Raw genomic sequence first — 23,366 nt, 5'->3', positions numbered from 1 at the left:
CTGTGGGCCTCATCACAAGTTGGGCGGTAGCCCTTAAGTGTGGCGGTAACGCAATTAGCGCTGCATTTAAGGGCTGGCCCTATTATGGGTTGGGCGGTAAATTGGAGTTTTACCTCCAGCAAAAAGCTGGAGATAAAAATGTCCACTTACCTCCCATTTTCGGTGCTATTGCCGCCGACGCAATTTCCGGCAGCGGTAATAGCGCCCCCAACCCCAATGTTATTGTTATTGTTATTTTGCACTTATATAGCGCCTTATATACCATTGGTATGGTCTGAAGGCGCTGGTAGGTTGAACGCCCTTGGGAACCGAAGTTCAGATCAGTAGAGAGAGTAGGGAGAGTCAAAAAGGTGCGTGTGTGCACCGGATATGTGTGCAGCTCGTGCGGTACGCGTGTAATAGCCAATTCTTATCGGTAGGTGTGGTGGTTGAGAGATCAGGAGAATGTGTTCGTTCTGGCAGGATTAATCCGGAACGGATGTGGCTGCGTTAGGCCTGGGGAAAACGCCTGGCTGAGGGTGTGAGATCAGCAGTGTTTACATAGAATGATGTGGAGTAAGCGGCGGATGTTCGTATGAGAACAGTTATACCGAATGGTGTCATAGTATCTCTGTGTTCTAGTTGAGTGGTGATGTAAAGGAGAGAGTAAGCGTGGGGTGTGGTATGAATGGTTATATGCTCTTTCAGTGTGCAAACTTCTAAATGCAACTTTCCCAGATAGGGTACTGGGCGAACTTCTAAGTTCTATTTTCCACAGAGAGGCAACTAGGCAAACTTAAGTACAATTTTCCATACAGAGGTTATTGGGAACATTTCTAAATTCAATTTATCAGCGAGGCTACTGGGCACACTTCTAAGTGTAACTCTCGCAGAAGTTATTGGGTACACTTCTAAATGCAATTTTCGCACAGCGTCTACTGGGCACATTTCTAAATTCAATTTTCCAGAGAGGTTATTGGGCGAACTTCTAAATGCAACTTTCCAGAGTGTCTATTGGATACACTTCTATAATCAACTTTCACAGATGCTATTGGTAGCACTTCTAAATGCAGCTTTCACAGCGTGGCTAATGGGCACACTTCAAATGCAGCTTTCACAGAGGATATTGGGCCCATACCTAAATTCAGTTTTCCACAGAGAGGCTACTGGGCGCACTATTAAGATCCATTTTCAGCGAGGCTATTGGGAATACTTCTAAATTCAATTTTCCAGCAAGGCTATTGGGAACACTTCTAAATTCAATTTACCAGGCTATTGGGCACACTTCTAAATGTAACTCTTACAGAGGCTAATGGGTACACTTCTAAATTTCACAGAGGGTTATTGGGCACACTTCTAAATGCAATTTTCACAGAGTGGCTATTGGGCACACTTCTAAATGTAACTCTCGCAGAGGCTAATGGGTACACTTCTAAATTTCACAGGGGGGTTATTGGGCACACTTCTAAATGCAACTTTCCAGGGAGTCTCTTGGGTACATTTCAATGCAACTTTCCAGAATGTCTATTGGGCACACTTCTAAATGCAATTTCCACAGAGCGGCTATTGGGCACACTTCTAAATGTAGCTCTCATGGAGGCTAATGGGTACATCTCTAAATTTCACAGAGGGGTTATTGGGCACACTTCTAAATGCAACTTTCACAGAGTGGTTATTGGGAACACTACTAAATTCACAGCGAGGTTATTGGGCACACTTCTAAATGCAACTTTCCCGAGTGTTTATTGGGTACATTTCTAAATGCAGCTTTCCAGAGTGTCTATTGGGCACACTTCTAAATGCAATTTTCACAGAGTGGCTATTGGGCACACTTCTAAATGCAACTTTCACAGAGGATCTTGGGCACACTTCTAAATTCAATTTACCAGAGAGGCTATTGGGCACATTTCTAAAATTCACGGAGAGGCTATTGGGCACACTTCTAAATTAAGCTTTCACAGAGGATCTTGGGCACACTTCTAAATTCAATCTACCAGAGAGGCTATTGGGCACATTTCTAAAATTCACGGAGAGGCTATTGCTTGATGGAGAGGCTGTAGGGCACACTTTCTAAATGCAACTTTCACATGTTAACCTTCGCAGTTCCATCTAGATGCGATGCAGGCCAATATTCACAATTCCATCTAAGAGTGGACATGCCAACGTTCACAATTCCATCCAAGAGTGGACATGCCAACCTTCACAGTCCCATCAAGTGAGGGCATGCTAACATTCACAATTCTATCTAAGAGTGGACATGCCAACCTTCACAGTCCCATCAAGTGAGGGCATGCTAACATTCACAATTCTATCTAAGAGTGGACATGCCAACCTTCACAGTTCTATTCAAGTATGGGCATGCTAACTTTCACAATTCGGTCTAGGAGTGGACATGCTAACTTTCACAATTCCATCCAAGTGTGGGCATGCTAACCTTCATAGTTCAGTCCAAGAGTGGACATGCTAACTTTCACAATTCCGTCTAGGAGTGGACATGCTAACTTTCACATTTCTATCTAAGTTTGAGGCATGCTAACTTTCACAATTCTGTCTAGGGGTGGACATGCTAACTTTCACAATTCCGTCTAGGGTTGGACATGCTAACATTCACAATTCCATCTAAGAGTGGACATGCTAACTTTCACAGTTCTATCTAAGGGTGGGCATGCTAACATTCATAATTCCATCTAAGAGTGGACATGCTAACTTTCACAATTCCGTCTAGGGTTGGACATGCTAACATTCACAATTCCATCTAAGAGTGGACATGCTAACTTTCACAGTTCTATCTAAGGGTGGGCATGCTAACTTTCACAATTCCGTCTAGGGGTGGGCATGCTAACATTCACAGTTTTATCTAAGGGTGGGCATGCTAACTTTCACAATTCCGTCTAGGGTTGGACATGCTAACATTCACAATTCCATCTAAGAGTGGACATGCTAACTTTCACAGTTCTATCTAAGGGTGGGCATGCTAACTTTACAGTTCCATCTAAGAGTGGACATGCTAACTTTCACAGTTCTATCTAAGGGTGGGCATGCTAACTTTCACAGTTCTTTCTAAGAGTGGACATGCTAACATTATGGCAGTCTATGTTATTTGGAGGTAAAATGGAGTGGAGTGATTGCTCTACTCCCCCACCCATACCACACTCACGGTTTTGGTGGTGTCTGTTAGTTGCTGGCTTCATTGGCTTCCCCTGCTGACACCTGCAGACACATCTTGGAGCCGTCTCTGTTGGAGCCGCCCTTGGCCTTGGGGTCCTTAGCCGATGGGGCTGCCGGGCAGGGGCTGCCCTGGGGAGATTGGCTATGAATGGAAGTCCCCTTGATGTGACCAGTGGGAGGGGGTGGGCGGGAGCGGGAGGCGGGGAGGGCCGGGGAATAAGGAAATGGATGCGGGGAGGGAGAGGGAGGCGGATGGGCTATCGAAGGGGCAGGGGGACCACGGAAACCACCAGATGGGTGGAATAGGAGGTTAAATGTAGGCGGTTGCACTCACCTGGCTCTGGGGGGTTAAGGGAGCCGGGGCAGGCACGCGAGTCGTTAGGCTCCGAGCGTGGGTTGGATTGACCAATGGGAGGGGGTGGGCGGGAGCGGGAGGCGGGGAGGGCCGGGGAATAAGGAAATGGATGCGGGGAGGGAGAGGGAGAGGGAGGCGGATGGGCTATCGAGGGGGGAGGGGGACCACGGAAACCACCAGATGGGTGGAATAAGAGGTTAAATGTAGGCGGTTGCACTCACCTGGCTCTGGGGGGTTAAGGGAGCCGGGGCAGGCACGCAAGTCGTTAGGCTCCGAGCGTGGGTTGGATTGACCAATGGGAGGGGGTGGGCGGGAGCGGGAGGCGGGGAGGGCCGGGGAATAGGGAAAATGGATGCGGGGAGGGAAAGGGAGGCGGATGGGCTATCGAGGGGGCGGGGGACCACGGAAACCACCAGATAGGTGGAATAGGAGGTTAAATGTAGGCGGTTGCACTCACCTGGCTCTGGGGGGGTTAAGGGAGCCGGGGCAGGCACGCGAGTCGTTAGGCTCCGAGCGTGGGTTTGTTTGACCAATGGGAGGGGGTGGGCGGGAGCGGGAGGCGGGGAGGGCCGGGGAATAGGGAAAATGGATGCGGGGAGGGAAAGGGAGGCGGATGGGCTATCGAGGGGGCGGGGGACCACGGAAACCACCAGATGGGTGGAATAGGAGGTTAAATGTAGGCGGTTGCACTCACCTGGCTCTGGGGGGTTAAGGGAGCCGGGGCAGGCACGCGAGTCGTTAGGCTCTGAGCGTGGGTTGGATTGACCAATGGGAGGGGGTGGGCGGGAGCGGGAGGCGGGGAGGGCCGGGGAATAGGGAAAATGGATGCGGGGAGGGAAAGGGAGGCGGATGGGCTATCGAGGGGGCAGGGGGACCACGGAAACCACCAGATGGGTGGAATAGGAGGTTAAATGTAGGCGGTTGCACTCACCTGGCTCTGGGGGGTTAAGGGAGCCGGGGCAGGCACGCGAGTCGTTAGGCTCCGAGCGTGGGTTGGATTGACCAATGGGAGGGGGTGGGCGGGAGCGGGAGGCGGGGAGGGCCGGGGAATAAGGAAATGGATGCGGAGAGGGAGGCGGATGGGCTATCGAGGGGGCAGGGGGACCACGGAAATAACCGCCCAACCTCTACTCGTGATCCAGCGCCAATAGAGCCGGAACGAGTAGCGGGAATGCTATTTGCGCTGGTGGTATCCGAGCGGCATTATCGCCGGGATACCGCCAGACTAGTGAGGAGACCCTTTATAATATTTTCACAGAGGCCTAGCACTTTAGAAGTCCATCCCTATCTAGTTCAGAGTGTCACAAAGTCAGATTGGAGGGCAAACCAGGTAGACATAAGCTGTAGAAAAGTTCAAATGTTCCAGGGGAAGTCTTCTGTAGAAAGTAACAGTCTTTGTTGAAAAAAGGGTCACGAACTTTGGAGAAGGCTCCCTGTAGATACACAGGCTTTAGGCCTGGGCAAACTCCCAAACACACAAATCAGCACTCAGGCAACAAAGGAGCAGCAAAGCATCTCTAGGTTAGTTTTACCTTGAGTCTCACAGTACCTTAGAAGTGAAGAAAAGGATACAACGCGATGCCTCCATGATCCAGCAGCAGACCCAGTCACTGGATTCCTGTTGAAGCAGATGAAGGAAGGGATACTGGAATGGATCTCGCATCAGCAGTCGAGTGAAGAGGCTCCCAGCAAGGGATTATTTTGGGTTCTGTGATTCTGGTGCCTTTTGGGAAGCACCAGTGAAGAACGATTACCGCCTGGTCGATTCTTCTCGCTAACTCGGTTCAGCACTCTGGTGAGGGGACTTCAAGGTGTGGAACCTGCAGGTTCAAAAGGAGTCGACCAAAGTTTCAGGAGAATTCCATCTTTGGAAGACTATGCACTGCACAGTGACCACAGGGCTCATGGTATTGGCGGCTTGCAGCCCGTGAAAGTCACAGGTCGACGTGGGATGGCTTGAAATGCAGGTTGTCTCAAGACCGATTGGTCCCACCAGTCTAAGGGAGAGAGTCATCCTCTTCGCAGCTCTGAGGCTTGGAAGGAGGGGAGGGTTGAACAGCAGTTATACAGAAGGCATCTCTGCTTGTTTGGAAGTGACAGCGGGCGTCTCTCCTCTTGTTCCTTGTCGTCGCTTCAGTTCCAGTGGTCAGCTTGCCTTCAGCCTCAGGATCAACGTCCTTTATGCAGGAACACAGCCAATTATCACCCATGCATCATTCAAACTCTGGGTAGTGACCGTCAGACAGCCAGCCCACAGTTTAAAATGGTTCCAGGCAGGCACACTAGAAGACAAAGAACAGCCAAGTTTGAGCCCTCCCCCATTTCCTGTCCTCACAGACACGCTGGAGTCTTGGCGGGAAGGATTCTCGCTGAAGATAAGTCAAACCAGGACCTACCCCCACCCAGCGTGGCAGAAGGGACAAGCAAACAAGAAATGGCGAAGAAAGAATACAGCCACCATTTTGGGTCAATGGTGACCCTTCTGTACATTACCACAGTTGTGAGTACAGCCTGGAAGTAAAAATGGCACAAAGGTAGGTGGGATAAAACCACTGCCACCGGATTTGCTTGTCAATGTAACCAAAAAGTTACAGGGGCAGTGAGAAACCGCCCAGCACTCCACAAAGGTGGGGCGTGCTGAACTCACAATATAAAAAAGTCAGGAAGGATACTAAATATCCCCCTGCCCTTGGGAACACGAGTTCTCACAAGGACAATAACAGAATAAAAAAGGGGAGTCCAAGGGTCTCCCAACCACACTGTACAGAGTGCTTTGTGTAGCAAAATTAAGTGACGGATGCCATAGAAGGGAGTTATAAAAAGAAATACAAATGATCCCAAAAGATCATGTTTCTCGGCGCGACAAGACAAGGAAGGGTAGACAGACAGAGGACAAAACAAAATCTTACTAGGCCCGGTTTTATTCAGATCGTGCAAGTGCTAGGGGGAGGGAAGAGGAGAAGTGTCAGGGGGGAGGGGGGATGCGGGAGAGAGCAGTGGCAAGAACGCAGTAAGTGCTGCCAGGGTGGTGGCTCAGTAAGTGCAGCGAGGTAGGGGACTGTACGGTTGCAGATACAGTCCCTAATTGGGTGGGAGGCCCGGAGGCCGTGCGATGGGCTACTGGCACTGGTTGCAGGTAGTGCAGGAGCCTGGTGCCTGTCAGTGGGCGGCCAGGCAACCAGTTAGCAAAGCCGACAGGAGCATCAACAGGGGAGAGAGGGAGAAAGCAGAAGCGAAAAGGAAGGTCTTTGAGTTGCTTCCGGAACCTTAGATGGTCCTGCTGAAGTTTGAGAGAGGCAGGGAGGCTGTTCCAGAGGGAGGCCTCAGCCGAGGACAGAGCTCTACCCCCCACTCTCTGCCTTGAGAAGCATCTGACCCTTAGAGACTTGGCGGTGGATGAGCGGAGGGCTCGAGAAGGAAGATGCTTAGGAAGAGAGAATTGAATGTAGTGTGGTCCCCAGTCCCAGAATGCCTTGTGGGCGATTCAGAGGGTCTTGAACTTGATCCTTACAGCCACGGGAGCCAGTGGAGAGATTTCAGGGCTGGAAAGATATGATCCCTGGGCTTGAGGACAAGGACAAGTCTCGCAGTCCTGCTCTGTATTACTTGCAAAGGGCAAAGAGCAGAGGCAGGCAGATTTAGAAAGAGGCTGTTGCAGTAGTCCAGCCTAGAGAGAACCAGGGCCCAGAAAACAGTGAGCTTCTGGGGGAAAGGTGCGGGTGGAGGGCCCAGAGTGGGCGGCCTGAGTACAAGAGGGAAAGCGTGAGCAGGGATCCCTACGAGAAGGATCTTAGTCTTACTGGCATCAAGGCAGAGATCATTGGAGGCACACCATTACTGACAGTCAGGAATGAGCGAAAGATCAGAAGAGCCTGAAAGAGAGCAGAGTGCAATCGACATAACACTGAAAGTTAGAACAGAAGGTAGAGATGTGGTGGGCCAGAGGAGCCAAGGAATGGTTGAAGAGCCTGGATGAGAGTTTAGAGCCCTGGGGAACACCACAAGTAGATAGAAAGGTGGGATAGAAAGGTGGGAGAGAGCAAGGACCCAAGTTGGACCTGGGAAGGTCGATTGGAGAGAAAGGAGGTTAACCATGCTAGAGCCTGACCTGTGATGCCCAGATTGTCGCGGCAACAATTGATCAGGATGGCATGGTTGACCGTATCGAAAGCAGAAGATAGATCAAGTAGAATGATGACAGAAGGAAGGTTAGAGATAAGATTAGATAGAATCAGGAGAGCAGTTTTTGTGCTTCTGGCTGCTCTGAAGCCAGACTGGTTGTCATGGAGACAGCCAACAGATTTAGTATGGAGAGTAAACTGGGAGATGACCAGCTTTTCCAGGAGTTTGCACAGGAAAGAAGTGATAGAAATCAGGTGTTTGTTTGCCGGAGAGGAAGGATCGGTTGTTAGGGAGAATTCTCATAAATGTGCCAATTCCTCCCACCCTAGCGCCCTCCAGCTCTTTTGCTAAACTTTAGGAATTTTCAAATCAATGTGTTTTCTGTGTTCGTTTCTTTTGGTTATGGAGTCTAACCAACTCAATAGGCCTCATCTTTTGCAATTGTGTCACACAGCACCCTCAGTGCAGTGACACAGGGAAGCCTTTCAGGCGTTCCCAAGGTTTAACCACCTTCTGTGGGACAAACTGTTTCCCAGAGTTAATTAAAGGAAAATTGAGTTTACTAGTCTTTTAAATTCCTAGACCCAGCACACCCTATCTTACAATAGAGTGCTGGAGGGGTTACTTAGTATCCCCTGTGTCTAGATACTCATGTAGCAGTCAAATGCTACCCTTTCCTCTCAGAATGGCTGGTGGCAGTGGTTTTACAATAAACTACCATGATTTTTTCACAACTGCGAACTGTCCGCAGCTCCAGTAACGTTACATCGCGGGAGCCATGTTTTTCAAGATGGCGTCTGAGCCCCCTTTGTTAACAGGTCCCGGGCTTCTTTTAATCACCATTTCTTTGTGGAAAGGTCCTTCTAGAGTTTTTCTCTGCGCGCCAAACCAGGTTTGGTCTCTGTTCATTCGCCTTTGGCGGGCTTCAGGAGTGAAGACCGCCTCTGGCGCCAGAGTGTCTGGGGTGGGCAGGAAGTGAGGGAGGTGCCCGGAATTCCCTGCGCTTAGTCTCTTAGGAGACCCAAATTCACTCTGTGGTGATTGGCTGGCTGACTGTCCAGCAAGGACAGCCACCCTGCTGGGTGAGTGACAGCTAGGCTGGAATGAATGGGAGAGCACTGAATAAAAGTCGAGTCTGGCAGGCAGAGTCGACCACTGGACGAAGGAACCGAAGGAGGACATCAAGATTGTTAGCGATTGAGAGATGCAGGTTGGAGAGGGCTGCGTCAGAGTGTGAGTACGCAGCAGGTGAAGCAGAAGACAATGTAGAGGCGAAAGCCTCCACTGACACATGCTTCATGAGCCGGATGACCGAGAAGGTGGGTGGCAGTGCTGGGGTCAGTTTCACCTGGGGGACAGAGAGCGACAATTGAGAGGAGAGAAGAAAGTGGTCAGTCCAGCAGAGTAGAGTGGTTAGAGGGTTAGAGAGGGGAAGGTCTGAGGAGATGAGAACATTCAGGGTGTACCCAGCAGAGTGCGTCGGGCCAAAGAGAAAGACAAAAAGACAATCTGCCTGATTCATGGAATTATTTCCGCCGAAAACGGGGATTCGTGCGCCATTCTGCCTGCAAATCTCCGTTTGACAAATGGGGATTTGCGGGCAGAATGGCGCACAAATCCCCGTTTTCGGCGCAAATAATTCCATGAATCAGGCAGAAAGAGACAAAGATTAAGAAAGAGAAAAGCCCAGAGGAGGGGCTAGAAGCATCCATGCATATGTTGAGTTTCCTAAGTAGAAGTTGAGAGGTTGAGGAGGAGCGGTCAGCCCACTCGGAAAGGAAAAGAGCGACCTGAACAGGTGGCCTGTATATGGAGGCCACAGTAAGAGAGGCCAGGAGAGATAAAGAGCCTGCAGACCAGGCATTCAAAAGGAGGAGTAGGCCTGCGTAGGAATGACAGAAGCAGGGATCCACTCTGGGAAATCAAGGCTACTCCACCTTCCTGTATGGTTGGTTCTGGGTTCGGAGAGAATCTTGTAGCCATCAGGGAAGAGAATGTCGAAAATCGTGACAGAGCTGGCCGTAAACCATGTCTCGGTGAGACAGAGGACATCCAGATCAAATTCTTAAGCAGCCGGCAGATGTCAGAGGAGTGTTTGACAGAAGAGCATGAGTTAAGGGTAGCGACGTGGAGCAGACTGCCACATTTGAAAAGTATTCCATGGAGTGGTAAAAGTATGAGGTACACCCTGCAGAGGTGTTAGAGGTGCCCTAGAGTGGGCAGAGGAGGAAGAAGATGGCAGAGTAGCCAGAGAGGAAGAAGAGGGTGCCAGAGAGGTGGCAGAGTCAGGAGGAGTCAGAGCAGCCAGAGCAGGGTGCCAGAGAGGTGGCGGGAGAGGAAGGTGGCAGAGGAGTCAGAGAGGAGTAGAAAGGAGTAGCAGGAGAAGGAAGGAAGTTGATAAGACGCGGGAAGTGTATCAAAAAAAGGAGGAGATTGGCTACAGTGCAATTCAGATAGATATTAAGGATGGTCTTGGAGGAGTGGAAGGGAGCCATTGCCACCATTAATGGGAGACTGAGGAAAAAGGAAAGAACAGCGGTCCATAGGCCTGGAGAGGGAATGACAAAGAGGATGCCGGTGAGGCTCTGTCTGGAGGAAGCACTGGTGTAGGCATCAGCAATAGGGGGGCCTGTGGTGGAGACCAGTACGTCCCTTTTGAGCTTCTTCCTATCAGACTTAGTGAGAGGGATAGGATAGGAGCTAGAATAGCAGTTAAAGATAGGGGAGACTGAGCGTACCATAGAGGGAAAAGAGGCGGAGAGCAGGAGAAGGCAGGCAAGCAGCAGGGGGCAAGAAGGGGACACACACTAGGGGCACACAAAGGGGAAAGGCAAGCAGAGAACGAGTACAGTGAGCACAAAAAAGAACCGAAAACAACAATGCACGCAGTAAGGGGGAGTAGGGGTGGGAGGGTGACCTAAAGAGAAGGAGACAGTGCAATAAGGTGAATAATACAATAGAGACCACTGGGGTGGGTGGGGGGGGGGTCAGAGGATTAAGAAGAGAAATGCATCAATGTCAAATATACAATACAATATTTACAAAACAATAAGAGTATGAGAGAGGAATGCAATACAGTACAATATACGCAAAACAAAACTAGTAGCCCTCAGGGACCTAGTAGAGAAGGTGGATGCACACAATACAAAAAGGTATACAAAACTAGTCAGAGCTAGGGGGACCAGAAGGGGAGGGAAGAGGACCAAAAACGTAGGGAAAGAGCGCGAGGAGACGGGTAGAGAGGGGAAAAGACGTGCAAGACTGCGAGAAGCGCAGCCCGAGTTGCGGGGGGAAAGCGCACATGAAGACGGGAAGTGAAAGATGTGCAAGGTCGGAAAAGCAGAAGCCTGAGTTGCAGGGGGAAACGTAGGTGGAGACGGGAACTGTGAGGAAAGGCGCGCAGGCCGGGAGAACAGATCCAGGGTTAGGATGCGGAAAGGCCGGGAGAAGCAGAGCCTGAATTACAGGGAAGAAACACAATGCCAGAGAGTTGCGTGGAGTGCAGCAGTGCTACTCTCCCTCCCTGCACCTCCTTACCTTACGGACGCAGATGAATGGAGTGCCGTCCATGCTCGTAATCACTGCCACTATCCCTTCGCTGCCAAACACCTGCGTCGCTCAACAAGTCCAGCAAAAGTGCCAGGGGACTCGTATGTGGAGGAGATTGTGCATAAAAATGGAAAATCTACCATACCACGTCCCTCCGCCTGGTGTCCCGCCCCCTTGCCCGATTGGCTAACCGACTCTTCTGCCGAACGGCCAGTTCCTGCCTAGTCCCACGTTCACCACCTGCTGCACACCAATTTTGGTCCTTGGTTGAAACTGAGGTGAGGCCCCCTGCACCCAGACCTTAATTTTTGCAATCGGAGTATGTTGGGCCTGTGATTTCAGTTTGAGCGCTGCGTGCGCTTCCTCCTGCCTGCCTTCTGTGTTTGTCTCCCCGCCTCGTGTCCAACCCCTCCACTGATTGGCCCAGAGTATCCCATTAATATCATAGTGCTAGGGCAGTACTCTGCCCGTTGCAGCCCCTGCAGCTAAGGGCCCCAATGCAATGGGGAGCCCCCTAGAGGTAGCCCCAAGAAGTGTGATCAGGTGTCATCAGGGGAAGCAGGCAGCCACCTACGAACAACCTACTAACCCAAGGCCTCATCCACATATACAACCCAGCCCCCAGCTAACGCTCATCTCAAGGAAAAGGAAAGCAGTGACAGGCACCTAGTACCCTAGTTAGCATTGATCAGCTCTAACCACTCAGCAACTTAAAATCCCTCTCCACAACCCTCAACTCACCCCACCTGCAACCACCACACGCAGACCCTGTTAGCATCCACAAGAGGTAGACTAGCATCAACCAGCATCAACGGAAAAGGTTGGCACAATTCAGGTACAAATTGCCGCGCTACTACCTAGAAATATCAAATCTAGGTGTGTTTAGATCCACCATTTTGTGCAACATAGGCCTCTCGCCCACTATCCAGGAGTCCCAAATGTGAATGTGCTTATATCTGCCATTTTGAAGCATAGGCCTCCCTCCCACTATCTAGGAATCTCTGCCATTTGTGAAACATAGGCCTCTCATGTTGTCTAGGAATCTCTAGTTTAATTGCATTGTTTCCACGTCTGCCATGCTGTGAAGTGTAAGCCCTTTCCAACTGTCTAGCCGTCTCGAATCTGGGTGCGGTTCGATTATTGCATACCATCCTGTGGGGCTTAGACCTCTAGAAACACTATCTGGGATCCCATAACTCTAAAGGCATCATCTCTCTATAAACCACTGTGTGAAACCTAGGCTTTCCTGTGAAACCCAACAAACTGCCGTAACCAGGTGCCATAGACTTTGCAAGTACACATATCTAGCGCTGTATCCCAATTGAAAGTCCACCTCTCCTCAGACACAATCTGGCGTTCCCGTCCCACTAGACAGACACCATGCCACACAATGGTTAAAGCAGAGCAGCACGTTGGCGCACCAGTAGGCCCAATGAGACCCACCACAGCCAAACTCAACCACCACCAACACAAAACCCATCACCCCATCCCTGCACCTCATCAATCTGCAACCCTCACATATCACCTATCTCCCCCCTCCTCACCAGACCAGATCCCACCACCCGACCCGCATTCCCCCCCCACACCCCACAAAGATCCCGCTCCGCTCAATTGAGAATGGCAAGAGGAAGCAGTGAACATTGTCCCCGGAACATACCGGACCACACAGTGAGCCATATAAAACACCAGTCACATACCACCCCTGCCACCAACCATTCACCCGCACCAGCTGCTCACACCGCTTCCGAACAACACAGCACCTCCAACTCGCGCTACCCCAGTCTCAGCGCAGCAGGAGCAGCTCTGGCGAAAACCCCAAGCTCCACAGCCCCTCCCACTCTCACCCACAGCCCCTTGGACTGTCCAAAAACAAAGGAAAGGCCCGGACCAAAGGCACCTTATGCCCCTCCTAGCATCACCCATTCTCCAGTGCAGATCGCTAACACTGCCACCTCCCCACCCACACCTAACCCGGTCCTAGCCCTATTCCCTTCATCTCCCATTCCCGTAGTTCCATTTTCTCCACACTGCACCCCCCTATCACCCAGCTCCACCCACTTCTCTGCCCCTTCTCACTGCATCCCCCCCACCACTCTCAACCCTACCCGCCCACCACCTACAAGAACACCCCCTCAACTATCCTGCATACTCATCAACACCAGGTCAGCCTCCAAAAATAAATTCCACATCTCTGACCTCATCACAGAAGAAAAACCTAGACATTCTCTGCATTACTGAGAGCTGGTTTGCTGACGACTACGAGCCCATCACGCACAAGGCCTTCCCACCCGGCTACAGCCTTATTGTCCGGAACAGATCACGAAGGGGCGGAGGGCTTTCACTACTACACAAACACCAATTCCCACTAATAATTAAAAGGACACCACAGACTACGAATCCCTCATGGTAAAACTGCAACTCTCACCCTCCACCTCGCACATCTTCCTACTCATCTACAGCCCCCACCTCCAGCCTACAACAAAGACTTCAAAGACACACTGGCCACATACCTCATCCAACATCTAACACTTACCATCTTGGGGAATTTCAACATATGGCTCGACTCACCCGCAAGCCCTAGGACCCAATCACTCACAGACAATCTAGAGTCTCTCAACCTGACACCATACTTCTTCACACCCACCCACAAGGGAGGTCACACCCTCAATGCGATCTTCAGCACTACAAACATATCTACCCAGTCCCCCACCCCCTATCATGGACTGATCACTCAGCAATGCACTTGTCCATACCACTGAGCACAGTGGCTGTTGGTCAAGGCCACACACAACCACCACCAACAACCTCCTCTCCTCTCCTCTTCTCCCACTATAGAATAAAGTCATCACCCCGGACCTAGCACACTCACTCAACTCTCTCCCTACACTTTCCCTCCAGGAAGGACCTCTAGCAATAGGAACCTTCAACCTCTGGCTTACAGACGCCCCTCACACCACTAACTCCAACAAAACGGATCTCTCGGAGATCAGGACCAACACCCAGGTGGTTCACCGCCAAACTCAAATCACTAAAAACCCTCAAGCAGTATTAACAGACCTGGAGAACCAACCCCACAGCCCAGAACATAACCACCCACCACCCTAGCAAGAACAACCAGAGCATACAGACTGGAAATATAAAAACCAAGAAAACATTCTATGGAAACAGAATCCTAAATACTGGGAACCAGAGCAAGGAACTGCATGGAATCATATCTGAATTCAAATCCCCGGCCTACTAAAGCCACCCACACCCGTCTCCCAAGCCCTATGTGACACCTTATCATTACACTTCCACAACGTCGCTATTGACAGACACTCTGCCATCATCTCTAAATCGGAACATATGCCCCCGCCCACAGGCCAACCTTCGTCAAAACCCACCCTCTATGCAAATCTTCGATTCTTTCTCTCCCATTTAACACCAGGAGTGCCACTCTCTTGTACAGATAGCTGTCCGTCAGGCTCCCCTGAGGACACCTGCCCGCCAAAACTCCTCAAAAACATTGCAACCTCAACCTGTGCTTGCACGCTGAATCCTCAACCACTCACTCGCATTAGGAGCCTTCCCGGAAAACCTTAACTCCTCTTACATCAAACCCCTCCTCAAAAACCAACACTTCACCCCCTACTCCCTCAGAACTACTGGTCAATCTCCAACACACGCTTCATGGCCAAACTTATGGACCGCGCAGCATACAAGCAGCTTGGCCTATTCACTGAAGCCAAGAACCTCCTAGACCCTGCACAATCGGGCTTCAGGCCACTCAGGGGAACAGAATCCTCCCTAGTCTCCATCTGGGACGACCTAATAAGAAAAGAGGATGCAGAAGGCTGCTCTGTACTCATCCTACTCTACCTCTCCGCAGCCTTCGATCACACTATCCTACTAGACAGGCTACAAACACTAGGAATCAGAAACACAGCCCTCTCATGGATCTCCTCTTTCATCTCAAATCACTCACATATCATGCACCTACACCAGTAAGAAAAGGTGTCCCACAGGGAGCATCCCTATATCCCCTAATCTTCAATTACTACCCAAAACCCCTGTCCGCAATCATCCACTCTCACAATCTTACTTGCTACAACTATGCAGATGACAACCAGATCCAGACCCACCCCCATGCTCCCAGAGAGTGTGTGTCCCACACACCCACCCCCATGCCACCCGTGATTGAGATTGTGCCCCCTACCCCACCCCTTGCCCCATGTGATTGTCTTGGTTGCCCCTTTTCATCCCGTCCTTCCCTTATGTTAATCCAGGCATTACCCCAATTACCGTCCAGCATAGTAATCGTAGCTGCCTTTCTCATTCACCTGCCCCTCCACCACCTTGACTCCCCCCCCCCCGTCTTGCTAAAACCTGGCACTAGCTCAATTGCCGACAGGCATAGTAATCGTAGCCGCCTGTCTTCGCAGCCACCTTTCCCTCTTCTCCCCACCTCCCCCCTCTCCTCCTGACCTGCAGCCACTCCCACCTCCCTCCTCCCCCTTTTTTTTATGTCCATTAGCACTTATTCCTATCATTTGTCCCTGGACCTCTGATAGCAGCTTGTCTGTCCCCCTCCTCCTCGTCTTCTACTCCCACTCCCTCCCCACCCCCCGCAGCCCACCAGCACTATCCTGAATCAGTCATCTGACCTATTAAGACAGTTTGTTCCAAGCCGCCTCCTTTTCTCCATGTCCCCCTCCCCTCCTCTTGTTATTCATGCACTACAATTGTTGTAAGGCATAGTAATGTTACTGCTGGTTTCTCTCTCATTCCTCCCTCCCCCTTTTCTCCTCAATTGTGCACTGCACCATCTGAAATGTCATCTGGCTGATTATGATAGTTATTTTCACATTCTAAATTGTTTCAAGGACTTGTAAGAATGTAACTATTTTCCCATGCTCCCTCCCTCCTTGAAGCGCTTTGAAACACTGTTTATCAGTTCAATTCAATCAGCCCTAAAATCCCAGAATCTCAAGGCTCCGGCAGTCCGGACCAGTCATGCCTCTCAGATATCGACCACTGGATGACTACCAAACACCTCATCCCATCACCCCTGGGAAAACCAAAACCCTAGTTTGCGGGAAAACATCCCTCCTTCCCCAACCGATTCCATGGCCTCAATCCCTTGGACCAGCAACTTCAAAACGTAGTTTAAAAAAAAAAAAAAAAAAAAAAAAAAAAAACTTGAATACACATTGGACATGGACTTATCCCTCACCCAACACACCACGTCCGTATCTAAAACTGGCTTCTTCCAGCTACGGATTCTCCAGCGTATTTTCCCTTACCTAACCTAGCCACACCGCTTCACGGCCATCAACTCCATCATCCTGTCCCGCCTGGACTACGCAAACTGCCTCTAGCTAAGCGCTACAGCGTTTCAACTAAGGAAACTCCAAAGAATCCAAAACGCAGCTGCGCGCCTGCTCATTCACCTACCTCCCAGAGAACATATCAGCCTTACACTAAAGGTTCTTCATTGACTCCCGATTGGTCGATGCACTACCTTTAAAGCCATGTGCATCACCCACTATGCCATCCACAAAACCGGTCCGGAATTCCTTCAGGACAAAATCCTGCGCTACCAGCCCAAAAGGAGTCTCAGATCACGCACATCATATCGCCTAGTAGTCCTACTTCAAAACGCCTCCATGCTGGGCAGATCCTCGTTTTTCCGTCCAAGCGCTGATTATCTGGAACTCCCCACCCCTACACATTCGCAATACTGAAAATCACCTTGAATTCAGAAAGGCCCTAAAAACCTGGCTTCCCCTCCCCCCCAACATCCTCTTGAACTGCTGCACCTCTCTAAACGACATTGTTGAACCTAACATTCCTATACACCAATTACAGTAGAGATGCCGGCAGCATTCGCAGCGGATCACCTCGACAGACTATCGCCCCCATGCACAATAACACTCCTACCCGATAAATGCACAGGGAAGCCAGCAGCATTAGCTGTGGCACAACGCAATAAACTCACTCGCCATCGCTGCTCAGACTTCGATCCACAGAGACCACGAACACAGACCATGCGCACATTGGACAAAAAAAATAAAATAAAAGACGCTGCAGCCGAACTACATTGAAGCATACGGTACATATACCTTACACCACATAAGTGGACACAGGCTGCTGGCACCGCCATACATCCATGCACCATGGAATGCAGCACTATACAATCCACACTGAAACCCCTGACACCTCTGCCACTAGCATACAGCGACTACCAACAAAAGAAATTCGGTATAACTGGGCACACATCGAATCATCATCAATAGCACTCTTATCTAAAACCAAAAACAGCGTTACACCCACATACCCGACCTTTGGGCTGCTTAGTGGAGCCTATTCAGCCACCTAAATCCTACCCGGAGAAAATGCACACAAGCATCTCTTAATCTAAACTCTTAGAACCTTCCATGACATTGACCGTGGTCACCGAGTGCGTTCCAATCACAAATCGCTTTTAGGCCATACAAATGGGAAAAGAGCACTATATAAATAACCAAATACAATAACAATTTCAAAGTGTTTTTTAAAAAACAACAAACTACTCTGGCAAATTAACTTTCACTCAGTTATGGTCATTATAAACTTAATTGTTGCCAATGGATTTGGTTAGCCATTTGCCAAATGTACACCAAACTAAAATACAAATAAAACTGCAAGCACCTAATACTGACAGAAGACGGCCATATACATACTTAAAGTCAATTAGCCACACCAGGAGATGTCTATATTATGTGTAAACATGTTTGACAACACAGAAGGATACAGTCACACAGGTGCTACTGCACTCATGTCAAGTAAATAGGAGTTGAACGCAAGGTTGGAAAACACGTGGGAACACTTGAGGGGTTGCAGCAGGTGGTGCAGTGCATTGTTTTAAATAATGATGGCTAAAAGCATGAATGTATATACAAGATGCTACATCTGATCATTGTTACACAACATAATAAATACTGACCAGGAAAAGAATTTACCACAATCATACCTTCTGCAATTCCAAGCGGTTGTCGTCCTGGATTTGTTTGTTCCTGTCTTTCAAGTCCTTCTCCCCAAGATGGCCAATCCCCTTTTTTTCCAGAGCCTGAAAAAACAGCAGCACAACACAATGAAATTAAAAAGGAACACTTCAGAGTAGATCCTTTCCCTGTACAGGAGAATCCTTACGAAGGATCTAAAATTACAACGTTCACCCAAAATTGTGCACCTCCCCTTTTGCTCATGAAAAGTAAAGGTTGTCGAGGCAAAGTGAGCTCACCGCGGCAACGAAGGAGAGGAGAGCTGTTTAACTCGATCAAGAAGCTATCACCTTTAGCTGCAACTTCCAGCAGATATTACGGGGAGAGGGCGATATTAAGGGGAGAGGTCTTCTGTAAACAAAATTTTTCTTTATGAAGAAAAACAAAAACAATTCTAGTGCCTCCTCACAGCTAAGGAAACATGCTGGTTTAAAAGAAAAAAAGTTTTTTCTTTGGAAATTATAAACCTTCCTTTTGTTCGGATTATCTTTTTATGCATTCAATTTCACTCTTTATTAATTATATTTGTACCATTACATTTTTGATTAACCCAAGACATTTTTATTTCTTCTTATTTTTTGTGACCATTTTGAGCACAAAACAATTATTGATGAATTCTAATGAATAAGAGCATACGATTGTGCTGTCCGATAGTGTGGTTTTCCTTTTCTCTTTTGTTCTAGGTTTAAAAGAGTCTACATTGTGGCACAAATGGTGAGATCAGACCATATTAACAAAGACATGGCTGTGTGAAAATTACACTGACAGCTCTCTTCTTACAGTAGTTTAATGTTTAGATGTTGCTGGCTTGCAATCATTACATGTCATTAATCTGATTCGTCACTTGTGTAAGCAAAATGCTTCACAGCAGTCACAGAGAAAAGAGGCTGGAGGAGGCAGACGTTGTTTAATATCAACAGCTCCTCTTTTTGGCGCTCACAATAGCAATATAGCTTTACGCAACCCATTAAATGCCGCATTTGATCAGGCTATAGAGGGGGGTGGGCCTTGAAATCGAACTAGCCATTGTTTTCTTGCTCAACTAAATGGCACTTGTTTTAGCGACATTTAGAAAGATTTAGGGTTGGGTGGGCCTTACGAGAGAAGAACTAGTGAAAAGCAGGCAAGATTCTCTACCCACAGAACGTTCTTAAATCATACTAGAAATGTATGCCCTGAAGGTTGAATACAGATCTCACCACTAGGTAAATCAACCCACTGAGCGTTGCTAATTGTGTTGGAAAATGTGTCTTGTAGTTTGCATAAAGATCTCTACTGCGAGTGCACACCCAATTGAGCTTTCACTGGTAACGAACGGCGTGCTGCAGGTTCACACAGGTCTGCAGCAGGTTCTTACCACACTGAGCTAGCTCACTGGGCTTTCCACATGTAACAAAGACCTGTACTCTTGGTACCCAACCCATTAGAAACAGGTCTTTTCAGTCACATAGCCTACAGCATGCGTTCGGACCACTGAGCTTTCTTGCTAGAAAAAAAGTTATGCAACCCAAGAATGTATAGGTGCAACCAGTCAACTCCTTTCCTTGTCTGTTGCAATACACTCCACTCAACAGAGGTGTGGTAGAGGCTACTGGGGATTCCCGTGGTGAGATTGGGGGTAGGAGGAGACTAGCGAGAGGCACATCCACGTGCAACTGGTGACAATAGGCATCATGAAAAAAATCAAGGGGGAGATGCACACTGGTGTTAAGAGGAAATGTCCAGTGAGGAGAAGAGTATGGTGCTGTAGAAGTCCGAGTTATGGAGCAACTAAAATGTGCATATTTATTCGTGCATTCTATAAAGATCTATTTAATGATTAAATGCCTCTAGCTCAGTCTTTGCTCTCCCATTGTAGCTGAGTGAAGTATATAGTTAGGACATGTTCCAATAAGGAGGTAGGCCTTTGGTCATATAGTGTTACGTCACCACGTGAGCAGTAGCATTTGTGCAGCAAAGGACTTCCAATTTCAGGCGAATGCAGAACAAAACAAAAAAAAAGGGGGAGGGGGTTAAGACAGGTTTCTGCTTGCACTTTTTAACTGCAGAAAGTAAAGCACGTTTTTCGAAACACTATAAACAAACATCTTTACAGAGCTCTGAGGAATCAGTAGAATATATTATTTAGAAACTTTTTTCAGCAGACCTCCAAGCATGGACTACCAACCATCTCACCTTCAGGAAATAAACTAACATTCAAAAAACACGTCTTGAATGGCTAATCCCACTTGGGCAGAGCATTTCTTGAAATAGGATAATTTCATTTATATTGAGGTGAAGAAAAACCTTTGAGGTAAGGGGGGGGGGTCAAGATAATGACTAAAGATGCAGTATTTAATTGGAATGGAGGTACAACGTTAACAATAACCAATATCTATATAAGTGTTATAAAGCAAGTTTCCATTCCCCAATCCAAGTCTACATAAGGTTGCAGGATGATTTCCATTTGTTTCCTTTAGGCAGGAAACTGCAAAGAATCCAAAACGCTGTGGCCTACCTGTTCATTGGCCTCCCTACCAGAGAACACATAGGCCCTACACTAAGAGTCCTCCACTGGCTTCCTATGGGGTCAACTAGCTACCTTTAAAGCAAGGAGCACCACTCACTGTGCCATCCACAACACCAGCCCGGAATTCCTCCAAGACAAACTCACTTGGCTACCACCCCTCCAGGACACTCAGATTCGACACAGAATCTCTGCTAGGTGTTTCCCCCCACCCCCTTACAACTGCACCAGACTGGGCGGATCCTGTCTCCCTCCAAGCTCCGATCATCTGGAACTCTGCCTCGCCACATCGGCAATCACTGGGAATTCAGAAAGGCCCTAAAAAACCAGGCTTTTTCCTTCCTCATCTTGAAATCTTCTCACAATCTAGGCTGTGAAACGCGCACAGAAGCAGTGGCCCACCCCCCCCCAAAACCTCCACGGATGCCGGCAGAGATTGCAGCGGCACACCATGATAAACTCGGCCTCCATACATCACTCCCCGTCCCTCCGGGCCCCCCCCTCCACTGCTCGGGCTCTCAATCTACAGAGTCCTCAGCTGGCGAGAACAGCCAATCGCGTTGAACCTAGGAAAGCAACATCGAAGATCAACTCCATCTGAGTTTTTTTAAGGTATGCATAACTTGCACCACATCTGTGGACAAAGGCCGCAGGCACGGCCACCCATCCATCCATGCATGCACTATAGAATGCAGCTATGGCTATGCAAATCCAGTCTAGCAGCTCGCGTAGCCGTCCTCACTAAAAGCCCAGATGTGCCTCAACACCTCTGCCGTTAGTTTACAGCGATAACCTACAAAAAAAGTCAGTCTAGCTGGGCACACATCGAGTCTCCGGCACCACCAACAGCACCCGCACATGTCCCTGACCTCCGGGCTTCTTACTGAAGCCTAGCCAGCCTTCCTAAGTCCCAACCTGGCAGAATGCACACGCATCATAAAGTTAACTCTTAGAATCTCCCATGCATGTACTTCGGTCCCCGAGGGCTTTCCAACCACAAAGCACATTAAGGCCATATAAAGCGGAAAGGGCGCAATACAAGTGACGAAAACAATACAAGTTAACTTTACATCAGAACAGCCTATATTTTCCAAAACGTTAACCCAAATTAACAAATCACAAACACCTGAATTCAGGGGAACAAAAAATTTATTTGAAAAAAAAAGTGTCCAAAACAATATAAAAAGGTCGGTAGGGCAAAATGATATTCTGTTAGGACCTTCGAAGGTATACCATCATACTCTTAAGTAGGCAACCTAGAACACGATTTACTGAACCTTAGGAGTTTGACATATTATAGTAGACAAGCGGACAGTAGCATAAAATGAAACGCTACGTGCAAATAGCAAATAGCAAATCTAGCCATGAGGAGAGAGTACCGGATGGCGAGACATGGTATCCGCCCCTTTCCTAATACTAACTTACACTACCATCCCTCAGCCTTTTATGGGTTTTTACCAATCCCAACCCATATTTCCCCATTCACCCCTGCCTAGTACTGAGACGAAGAGGGTACTAGGAGTAATTCACACTTCCTATGATAAACACCACCTCTAGTACTGGGACGAAGAGGAGAAGTATCCAGACATCCACTACTGAAGGTCAGGCATGTCGCAGTAATTGGGTTATTATGGTCAGGCAATACCAGCCACCAACTCACACCTGAGGGCCCCGTAATAGGGGTCAGGTGTATAAAGGTAGGAGACCCGAGCCAGCAAGAGGGAGAGAACCGCCATGGTGGAACGAGACCAACAAGTCCGAGTGCTGGCAATGATCACCAAAGACCTGCAGGACCCGGAGCGAAAGAGTCGCGTGGTGGGTGCAGGACTGGGAGCCCTCGAAGCAGAAGGCAGGCAGTTGGAGCTGCTGTGCTGCGGAACAGCAACAGTGCAAGCAGCATTCATGCAGAACGTCGGTGTGTGCTGAGAAGTACCCGGCGAGGAAGCGAAGTAAAAGTGGTCTGCCTCCCGGCTACAGAGAAGGTGAGCGGAAGCAGCAGGGACCACTGCCGTGGAGACGCGGAGAGCCGGCGAGTGTCAGAAGGACACAGGAAAACCGGAGTGCTCTCAGAGCCCCGCAGGCAAGTAACGGTCCACAAAACTAGTTACACGTGAACTATATTGAATCACAAACTGAATGGAAGTTATGGTTTGAGTGAACCCACGCTATATTAAATCCCGAACTGAGGGGAAAATACTGTTTGAATAAAACAAAGACATTTTGGAATACCCAACAAACATTTAAAGTGAAACGGACATACCGAATGTCAGACTGTGTGCAAGCCGCATTGTGAGCAGAACAAGAGCATATTGAACATTGGTCCATTTACCTACTGAAGCATTTGCTCAATGTGAGAAAGAACTGTACGTTTACAGAAAAGCCAAAAACTGATACACAAGGGGGTTACAATACCCAGAGGAAATCTAAGTGCGAGGAGTCAGAAGTCAGAAGCCTGAAGCAGAAGAGTCTGAAGAGTTCAAAAGGGCGACCTGTAATTTGGGGGGGGGGGCACAGGGGGACCGTGTGGTCTGACAACTGCGCCTAGACCAGTGAGTTCCCCACTGTAAAGATCACAGACATTGCAAGTCAAGTCAAGGAGAAGCTCCTGGTTGCGTGACCCGTTTGTGTGTTTTATTTGCTTATATAGCGCGCTGAACCCTGGGGT

The 23,366-nt window shown here is 48.9% G+C and overlaps 1 protein-coding gene across 1 annotated transcript in view; it reads right to left on the bottom strand.

Moving 5' to 3' along the window:
- CACTIN (cactin, spliceosome C complex subunit) overlaps positions 1–23,366 on the bottom strand; it is a 158,230-nt gene that overhangs the window by 97,165 nt on the left and 37,699 nt on the right. The window contains exon 3 of the mRNA XM_069649434.1: positions 18,165–18,260. Coding sequence (XP_069505535.1) covers positions 18,165–18,260 — 96 coding nt within the window. The remainder of the gene's footprint in view (positions 1–18,164; positions 18,261–23,366) is intronic.

This window comes from Ambystoma mexicanum, chromosome 1p (genome assembly GCF_040938575.1).
Source record: "Ambystoma mexicanum isolate Mex_15411 chromosome 1p, UKY_AmexF1_1, whole genome shotgun sequence".
Lineage (NCBI taxonomy): Eukaryota > Metazoa > Chordata > Amphibia > Caudata > Ambystomatidae > Ambystoma > Ambystoma mexicanum.
The sequence above is the reverse complement of the archived record's forward strand: the minus strand, read 5'-3'. Positions and strand labels throughout refer to the sequence as shown.